The following is a 10,097-nucleotide window of genomic DNA, read 5'->3' on the forward strand; positions in this document are numbered from 1 at the left end:
TCAGCACCACGTGAGCTCCCTGCTCCTCATCCCAAGGTTCCACATTTTGGAATACGTGATACCCTCGAGGAGTGACTTCCTTCTGCTTTACCATTCTATTTTTTATAGAATCAGACAATGTTTGGGTTGGAAGGGACCTTAAAGCTCATCCCCTTCCAATCCCCATCCATGGGACACCTCCCACTTATCCCAGGTTGCTCCAAGCTCCATCCCTTGGACACTTCCAGGACAGCCACAGCTTCTCTGGAAAACCTGTGCCAGGGCCACACCACCCTCACAGGGAGGAATTTCTTCCTAATATCTAACAGGAAATCACTCATTACTCTGAAGAAGGGAGAACAGTGCTCTTAACAGCAATTAAGAAGTAATTAAGAAATTATTTAGCCAGAGGAAGAGCAATAGAAGCAGCTCTGAGCCTGGGCTCACATCCCAAGCCATCATATATTCCTCTTTCTGTTGAAATATTGGGTGTTAAAGTTAAGGGTTTGAGGATTTGTTCCATTTGGCAGCATGGAAAAGGAGTTCTGCCAACCTCCTCACATTCCCCTCCATCCCCAAATGATCCATTCTGCCTTTTGCTATTCCCACCAAAAAAAAAAAAAAAAAAAGCAAAAAAGTTAATGCTCACCTACACTTCCCTTAAGCCAAAAACGAAATGTTGGCATCTTGGAGGGGGAAAAAACCTTGCAGTGGGGAGTTCAACAGCTTCCTGGAAATTGGCTTTGTGTGTAGAATCTGTATTTATTTAATAATGGCAATAAAAAAAAAAAAACAATTGAGCTAGGACAGAATTTGAGGAAGGTCAATAGGGAGGATAATTTTAAAATATGCTCTGTTTTTCAAAGAAAGCTACCTTATAAGATCATTAAGGTTGGAAAAGACCTCTAAGACCACCAAGTTTGTTATATATTAGCTATGAATAAGCCAAAAGCCAAAGACAAAATGGTTTTCCCAAGTTCTATAATAACAGAATTCGTGCTGTTCCTCTGCTAATGGCTATTGATATTATTGATCCACTTTTTCATGTGAGCACCATTTGATCTGATGTTTATGGACAGGCTTTCATTTTTTCCCCTAATGTAATGCTCTTTCCTTCATTTTTCAGTCTCCAGGCTGGATTCTGATCCCACAATTGTGCTGATGGGCACCTTGCTCCTGGTGGAACGAGGAAGACTGGGAGAAGAGCAGAGTTATTGTGGGATGTGATGTCAGTGACCAAAATTCAGGCTCCTGAAATAAAACCATGACATTTCTGCACGATTTTCTCCAGGAAACACCCACCTCCTCCTGACCACAGGCAGCCTCACAAGTACCACGGTGGATTATTACCCTAGGGAAACCCTTCAGTGCTCTGTGCTGACCTCTGGGACAGATATTTCTAGGCCCTTTTTAGAACTTTTTTTTTTTCCAGCTTACCCTAAAAGCCTCCAAGCCACTCGTTCCACTTCCTCTTCTGGGAAGGATCCCACCCACAGTTATTGTGGGCAGCAGGAATGGGAAACCCTGGAAAACCCCAAGCTACCACGTGGGGTCTGTCAGCACATCACAGGCCATGGGGACACTGAAAAATAACTTAGTGCTGCAGGGAACTGGGGAACCTCGTGGGCACCCAGAGCCCAGGCAAGCTGAGGATTAATATAACATCAGTAATGCCAATCAAAAAATCCGAGTTTAAGGAGAATTCGAACAAAACTACATTGAGCAGCTGGGATATTGATAAGGAGCACGTTAAAAGAAAACATCTCAGCAGAGGTGTGAGCACATTCTGCCTCCTCACTAGTGAGATCTGGGACATTTAATTCATGGATTTCACCTCAGTGTGGAGATCAGTTCCCATTTATTGGCTGCCCCCAGGACACCACACCCTGGTCCCACACATTGTCAGGAGAAATCCACTTTCCCTGAAGTTTTTAAGCTGCTGGACACTGCCTTTATTTTCTCTTCACATAAGCAGGTGGCTATTTCCAAGGGTGTTATATAAAAGTATTCGATATATTGTTATATAAAAATATTCAATAAAAGTGTCCCCAAGCCATGTGCCTGTGATGTGTCCTTGCTGTTTGATGGCAGAGCTGGAGCAGAGCCTGGGCAGCAAAGGGAAAGGGAGCTGAGCCCGTGGCCTTTCCCAGCACCAATATCCACACACAGCATTTCACATTCTGATTTGTATAAATTTAACATGTGTAACAGGAATGTATTTGCTTTCTATTCTAGGAAAGGGTTATTTTATAATTCTACTACCAAAAAAGAGGAACAAAATTTGGTAGTTTAAAACTTCAAGACAAAGATTTTCAGGAAACTCGCCTCCAGTTCTGTTCCCTATTCCATTACCATCATAAATCTCACTCATTTGAAACAGAGAACCAACACAGCTTAAAATAAAATAAATTAAAAAGCGACAGCAGGTCTGGGTTGTTCTCTCACTCATCTTTGTTAGCTTTTGTTACCTCTCAGATTAGTAACTAATTATTGAAATATCAACTTTGTTCAGTTGAGCAATAGAGAAAGGGAATCAACGGTCCGTGGGCCTTAGCAATTTGGCAATGGAAAGCAGAAGTGTGCAATCACTACAGATGGGGAATGAGAACAAAAAAAGCAACACAGCAGATTAAGAAATGGTATTATTGCACAAAATTAGAAACTTTTTTTGAGGGGGAGCCTTGGTCCCTAAATAGCAAACCAGAGCCCAGGAAAGCAAAGCCTCTGTGTCCCAACACAGGAGTGAGAGCAGGAAAACACTGCCTGCAGCAGCAGGGGGAGAAAGGAAGGAAAGGTAAAAATGTCATGGCATGACAGATTGGTTTGGGCTGGAAGGGATCTCCAAAATCATCCAGTGCCAGCCCCTGCCATGGGCAGGGATATCTTCCATAGCCCCATCCAGCCTGGCCTTGGACACCTCCAGGGATGGAGCAGCCACAGCTTCTCTGGGCACCCTGTGCCAGGGTTGTACCACCCTCACAGCCAGGAATTCCTTCCCAATATCCCATCTAACCCTGCCCTCTGGCACGGGAAGCCATTCCCCCTTGTCCTTGTCCCTCTCCAGCTCTCCTGGAGTCCCTTCAGGCACTGGAAGGGGCTCTGAGCTCTCTCCAGAGCCCCCCACCTCTCCCAGCCTGGCTCCCTAACAGAGCTGATATTCCCAGAGAGTTCCACAGAGCCCACATTTCAGCTGTACCCAACCAGAGCTGCATTTAGGAAAGATGCTGCTCCCACTTAGCCTCGAGGAGACGCAGCAGTGCTGGGACACACAAAGCCCCTGGGAGTCCCAGCTCCTCAGGGTCCTGCAGTTTCCCCTCTCCAGGGGAAGCTCCTCAGCTCCTGGCTCACCTTTCTATCGGAAACACCACCAAATAAAGCCCCAGGAAAAGCAGTGAGATGCCACATTGTCCCCAAGGCACTGCAGTTTAAAAGGCTGTAAAAATAGCAACAAATTTTCTCCTCCAAAGAGAGCCCCAAAGGAGCACCCGAGGAAAACAAAGCCTTGATGGACATAGACCACACAGGATTCCCAAGAGATTTTGTACAACTTTCAATAATTCAGCTTCATGCACAAATCTTCCCCAGTGCACCAAATATTCCTTCAGATTTTTTGCCTTCCCAAGAGCACAGCCCATAAGAGAATGAGAATATCCACAATCCCTACATGGAGCAGCATGGAAAAGGGAAAGTCTTCAACCCCCTGGGATTCACAGCTCCATACTAAACCTTTTTATTTCCCCCCAGGATGGTGGATGTGGGAGTGGAAGGTTCATTAGCACCTCAACACTCATTTACCAAATGACCACTGACCCTCACAAGTGATTTATATCCCCAGCAGATTTATGGGATTATCACAAATAAATTAACTCAAAGGAAAAGCAGGCAAGGATTAAATGGTGAGGATATTCTGGTAAAGAAAATGAGGTTAATTATAAACAAATATCTGAATTTTTGAAATCTATGTGTAAAACAGGAACAAAACAGAGAAAAAATCAGTTTTGCCATGCAAAAGCAAGAGAGACCAAGAAAGAACACTCTGCTACAAAGCAGATTTCAGCCCATTAAATATTTTACATTCTGGGGGGAAAATAAGCCACTCAGATTTAGTTTAATTTGTTTAACAAGCAAATGGCTTTTTTCCTGATTAAAAGAGAGATGAATGAAAAATACAGATATTTAGTATTTGAGATTTTTCTGATTGTCAGTCAGAATTTTTAATTCCAAAGAGAAGGGTTTAGCCTTCCAGGTTTTAAGTCCTGCTCGATTTTAGCTAGAATAGAACATTAATTGATGGAAGTTGTTGTTCTGCACACCTGGGCATCCTTTTTATGGGAAATAATCCTCCCTCCAGAGAAAGATGTACTTTGAGATTTCATTGCAAAATGGTTGTAAAGCTCTGGAAATCCTTACCTGGAAGGTACTAAAGGAAACCACCACTAGATATCACCATATGACTATTTAATAAATCTCAGAAAAATTGTTAATGTGTAAAAATCCTAATTATCCTCCAGGCAGATGAAGTCACCTTCTAGAGGGGCTTAATTCCCACAACTGGGGCAGGCTGGGGAACATCCTGACTACAGGATTAATTGGGGAAATTTAACCAAAGATTCCAACTTCCTACAGGGTCTGGGTCCCAGGACCTGGTGAATATTCCTCTGTGGGAACACAGAATGAGAGCTGGATATGAAGGTAAAAATTCCCTGCCAGTATTTCTCCTCCAACACCAGATTTTCTGGCATGTGGATAAAAATCAACTCCAGGCAGAATGTGGCCATGGATGTCTGCCTTGTAAAATATGGCACTGCTTTCCTTTGTAATGAAATCCAGCTGCTGCCCTTCAGCAGGCTGGAAAAGCACCTTTCCAGGGATTTTCCCCGTGGAATTTGAGTTCACTGAGGCATTTTTCCTCCTAGAGAAAACGGGCACAGCTCCAGTGCAGCTGATGGAGTTTTACTCAAACTTGTAATGGGATTTAGCATCTTCCAAATAGAAATAAATCCAAAGCAGGTCATGAATTGCAACATGTCAATTAAAGTAAAATTGAATTAAAATAGTATTAAGTTAGTAATAACTGTATTTGTCTCCTCTTTTTAGAAATTAACAGATTTTGCCCCTAAAATGTATTCTGGAACAACATAGTTCTTCCTACAGAGAGAAATTAATTTTGAGAAGTTACTTAAATTGTGGATTAAACCAGTTCAACAAATGCTGGGGGAAAACACATGGACAATATTTTTCCATGGGCAAAACTACATACAATCAATAACAAAATAAAACGTGCTTTACATTAACAACGTGCATTTACCTGCACCTCCATTTGTGCTGTTAAAACACACATCATTGGGGTGTCTAAATTATCCATTTTCTTCAAAACACTGCTGTTATGTGGTTTTATTTTAATTCCAGCGAAAATTGTCTACATATTTAATACAATTAATTTAAAAACGAGCTCTGAAACAAGTCCTGAGAAGGGATGGGATGAACACAGCTCCCTCAGGTTTTGCTGAACTCTCATTATTTCTGTGTTTTCTCCTCTGGCACTCCATTTCTGCCCTGGGGATGGAGCAGATCCAGCAGGGATTGTCCCATTGCTGATCCATTGATTTGATCCCTGGGGCTGGGGCTGAGGTGAGCAGCAGAGCAGGGAGGGGCTCCTCCAACGCATTCCTCACACAAAACCCGCAGAGTCTGGAGCTCAGGTTTAACCTCCGACTTCCTCATTTCCTGAGGAAGAACCTCGTACAATTAACTTCTTTCCAGACTTTGGCTTGGGCTATAAATAGATCCCAGAGGGAAGCAAGGGCTGGGGCAGGGCAGCACAAATGGCACAGAGCCCTTCTTGCAATGGATAATTACAAAAACCCTTTGGCTACTGCTGCCCTCTGGAATATTCCCCCTCTCACCCTCGGTTAAATTGTTCTCTGCACCTCCTCCAAGGAAATCTGGAGAGCTCTGCCCACCTTGGGCTCCTCCGGAATTTAATGAAGTCATTTGGCCTCTTCCAAGGGACTCCTGGCTTGATTTTGAATGCTGAGAAGGAGATTAATGGAATACACATGGAATTAGGGCAATGCATAGGGTAGCAAATCATCCTTTTCCTCTCGTGCTCCTAGAAAGCAAGGATGAGATTCAGTATTGTTTATATTCCTTGCACCAAGGTCAGTGGGAATTTTGGATCAGGCAATGACCAGTTAGGTCTTGGATGTGTATGAGTCTGATTCTATTAATTTATTTCCTTTTTAGGAATTATCTTTCCTTGCCATTTTAATCAGGAAAAAAAAAGTCCTTACATTGCCCACTCAGATCACTTTTCTCTCAGGAGCAGCTTTTTTCTCAATCTTGCTGATGTTTTCTTTGAGTTTACAGATGATTTTAAGAAATGTCCAAGAAATAAAGATTCAAACAAACAAACAAACAAACAAACAAAAAACCAACCATAAGCAAAAATACCCAACAAAAAACTATATTAGAAAAAAACTTCTGCAGAGCAGGAAACAGTCCAATTCATCTATCATTTTACAGTGGTAACATAATGAATAATTTCCAGCTGAAATATTTGCTGAGAAGCAAGAGCAAGGAGAGAAAATGTGTTTGAGAGCTAAACAACAGTATTTCCATACAAAAATCTACATTTCAATTTCCCAATGACAATGCAGGAATCTTGCATTATTTTTTCAGGAATGCTGCAGTCACCTTTGCTTGCTGACTCTGCAGATTATTGATGCTTTTATGTGTGGATGTGGCACTTGAGGACATGACTTAGTGATGCTGGGTTGATGGTTGGACTTGATGATCTTAGTGGTCATTTCCAACTTTAACAGTTCTATGATTATATATTATAAAAACATGATTAACCAATATTTTGAAGAGAAATTAATTTCAAATTCTCCATTAGAAAACAGAAAACAGCGACCTTTACTTCCCCTGCTACCAAAGGGGTTTTAAGACTTAAAATATTAACTAGAACAAGTGTAGTGTGCAAACGTTTCCATTTCCCAACCTAATCCTTAGAGTGAAACATTGGTACCCCAATCCCAACCCTCTCCCGAGCTGAGCAGCTCAGTCAGGATGTGAATTCTGTCCTGCAGCTCCATTTTGCACTCCCTTTGTTGGAGATTTGGAGGTTTGGGGTGCTGAACTCGGAGCTGTGCCTGTTGGGAGTGTGGCGGGAGCTGAACAAAGCCAACGAGTGCAAGAGGGCTCCTCTGGCTTTGGAGGTTTCTATGTTCTGCTCCTGGGAGATCTGAACACTGATCTGGTCCACGCTGTTCCTTATCCAGCTGCAGCTGAGGAGGTTTGTTATGGAGCCACACCTGGCCAGGCTTTCTTCAAAAAACTGTTTGTAGAGCTCTGCCACTTTGGCTTCCATGTATTTGTTGAGCGCGGAGTTGGAGAGGGGCTCCTCACTGAGCACGAGGCTCCTTTCTCCAGCTTCATCTCCAGGCAGGGACATCCCACTGGGCTTTTCAGGATGCTCACACAGAGGGGACTGCCCCAGGGGAATGTCTATGGAGAGCAGGACGGGGCCATCAGGGAGGTCATCACACACATGGTCCAGGACACAGCCCGAGTCACACGTGTGGCCCCCCACGCGGTCCCCCCCGATCTGCAGGTCAGGATAGTTCTGGTAAATGCTGTTGCACGGCCAGGATCTGTACAAATCCACCTGGTCTAGGCTTCCTCCTCTCCTGGGGATATGTAAAGCTGGGGATGCAGTTCCTTTAACCAGCATTTCCTCATCTTCTGCAGGTTCCTTTTCTATGGATCCCCACCGGGGGCTGCTCCCGGCTTCCACTTTGCTGCTTCTGGCAGAGAGCTCCTCCCGCTTCTCACATCCATCAGCAAAGCCTTTAATTTTTGGGAAGTCTACAAGTTTCTGTCTCCAGATTCCCTCTTTAGCCTTTTGGGATGCAGGAGATTTGCGAGGCTTATCTTGATGATAGCTTTCTTTATAGATGAACCTCGTTAGGATTCCTTCTGCCAGCATGGTGACAAGTGTGAGCAACAGGGATCACCAGAGTTCCATGGGGCCCTGGGACAGAAAGAAAGGCATAATATAACAACAACTATTATAGATTAATTTTATTATTATTATTATTATTATTATTATTATTGGTGGTGTTATTACTAATTAACAGTTCTCTTCTCACAGATAGTAATTCTCCTTTCTCGCTCAAGCATTTATTTTTAGCAAACATTAAATTGCATGCTTTTCCTCTTTACCCTGTCCACAAAAATCATTCTGAAGATACAGGAAGGGCTTTAATGAGCTGCTTCATCTGAAACATCCCTTCTGCTCCCAGGTCTCTCCTGCATCGTGGCTATTTAAGACAGATTGTACTTTATAAGCTGTAAAAATCAGCAGAATCATTTTACTTGTCTGTATCAATACCATCACTAATTAATCAATGTTTTCCATTGCAAGACAACCATATCCAAAAGCTAAAGAGGTGATATAGAAAGGAAATAAAGACTATATTCATTTTTAGAGGTATTTCTGACTTGAGCACTCCTGTGAGGTACCAAGGAACTTGAAAAGAAACCAAGAGTTCTGCAAATGTAATAAAACTGTATTCAAAATGCAGATCAAATGTGTTTAGAGTCTCTCTTAATGATGAACTCAAAAGATATAGTTAATTTGCCTTTCCCAGTAGTGAAGAGGTGTCTCAAAATAATTTATTACACATAGTGATTCCTTATCATCCCTTTCCAATTTACCTACTGTTAAAATCAATGGGAATCTTCACATTAAGAGTCTGACCTGAACCACTGCTCTTAGAGAGAAATGGGAAACATAAACATAAGAAAATAATTCAGTTTGTCAAACATCCTTTAAATCTCTGCAAAACTGAAGTATCTGCACACCCAAAGTGTGTTTGTGGCTCAATATTTTTCACCATGCCCCTGCATGCTGGTATATTTGAAACTCCCTACACTGGGTCACTTTTCAATCCAAGAGCTCCTTCCAGGAGATATTCTAAGACTTCAGTTATTTGAGAGATGGAAATTTTCAACTTTCCCCCAGAATTTACACATTACCACAGCACAACTGTTTGGTTTTTTTATTTTTTTTTTGTGGGGTTCTTTATTTTTGTGGCACAGTTCCCTCTCTGAAGCTGAAAGGAACACTGGAATTTTGAGGCCAAAGCAGGCAAGAAAGGCAGCAGACCTGGTTATCTACACTCATTTACATATGCAAAAAGCAGGGCAACACTTTCTTAAGCACTTAAGGGACTTGATAAACCAATTTCCAAAGAAAGAAGAATTGGCAGTCTAAATCTTGCTAAAGGTCCATGGAATTTGGAGTGCTCTGTGCCTTGTAGGACATGGGTAACCAGGTCCTTACCCCGGGCTGGAGGACCTCAGAGTACCCAGCTCCTTACCTGCTAATAAGTTTTGGTTTATGGCTTTGAAAGGGCTCATGAAGAGCTAAAATATGGTAATCTTGGAAAAACTGGTCTCCTCCAAACAAAGTAACTGGTTTCTGTGCTCAGGAACAAAGCATAAGGAAAAAGAAAAAGGCACAAAAAACCCAACTTACCAAGCCCAGCCAGATCCAAGGTAGATTTCCCTGAGCTCGGAGCTCTCCTGCTACAGCTGCAGGGAGGGGGCAGATGGTTCCACACCCTTTACACCCTTTCCTCACCGCTGCCTGTGCAGAAAAAGCCTGACGCACTCATGATGCAATTCCCCGGAGTTTTAACTCATAAAACAGAAGTGATCCCGCTGGGAGAGGGCACGCTTTTTGAACACAAAGAGAGGGCTACGTCTAAAAGAGGATGTTTGAAAATGAATTGAGATGTTTCTGACCACAGTGTGATGCCGAGGAGCTGCTGACAGCCAGAACAGGGTACGGCAAGGAGCGCAGGGTCAGGGCTGTGCTGGGCAGAGAGAAATCGGAACCGAATTCCACCAACACTTCCACTGGTGGAGCTCGGTGCTGCTCAGCTGACCTGTGGGGTTACAGCACTTCCCCTTTGGAAACACGCAGCTAAATTTAGAGTCTTGTGATGTGCCACTGATGGGAAAGAAGTTGGCAACTTCCTTTCACCCGGATTTTGATGAAATACCCTGTCTCTGTGACATGCAAACAGGACACTATGCCAATCTGAAAG

The 10,097-nt window shown here is 43.0% G+C and overlaps 1 protein-coding gene across 1 annotated transcript; it reads right to left on the reverse strand.

Moving 5' to 3' along the window:
• Positions 1-6,195: 6,195 nt before the first annotated feature.
• On the reverse strand, positions 6,196-9,615 carry LOC106860386 (TLR adapter interacting with SLC15A4 on the lysosome-like). Its single transcript, XM_014888192.2, has 2 exons — positions 9,524-9,615; positions 6,196-8,014 (listed from the first exon to the last, which is right to left on the reverse strand). The coding sequence occupies exon 2, from the start codon at positions 7,967-7,969 to the stop codon at positions 7,046-7,048; it is 924 nt and encodes a 307-aa protein (XP_014743678.2). The 5' UTR covers positions 7,970-8,014; positions 9,524-9,615; the 3' UTR covers positions 6,196-7,045.
• Between the last annotated feature and the right edge of the window lie 482 nt (positions 9,616-10,097).

This window comes from Sturnus vulgaris, chromosome 14 (genome assembly GCF_052056855.1).
Source record: "Sturnus vulgaris isolate bStuVul1 chromosome 14, bStuVul1.hap1, whole genome shotgun sequence".
Lineage (NCBI taxonomy): Eukaryota > Metazoa > Chordata > Aves > Passeriformes > Sturnidae > Sturnus > Sturnus vulgaris.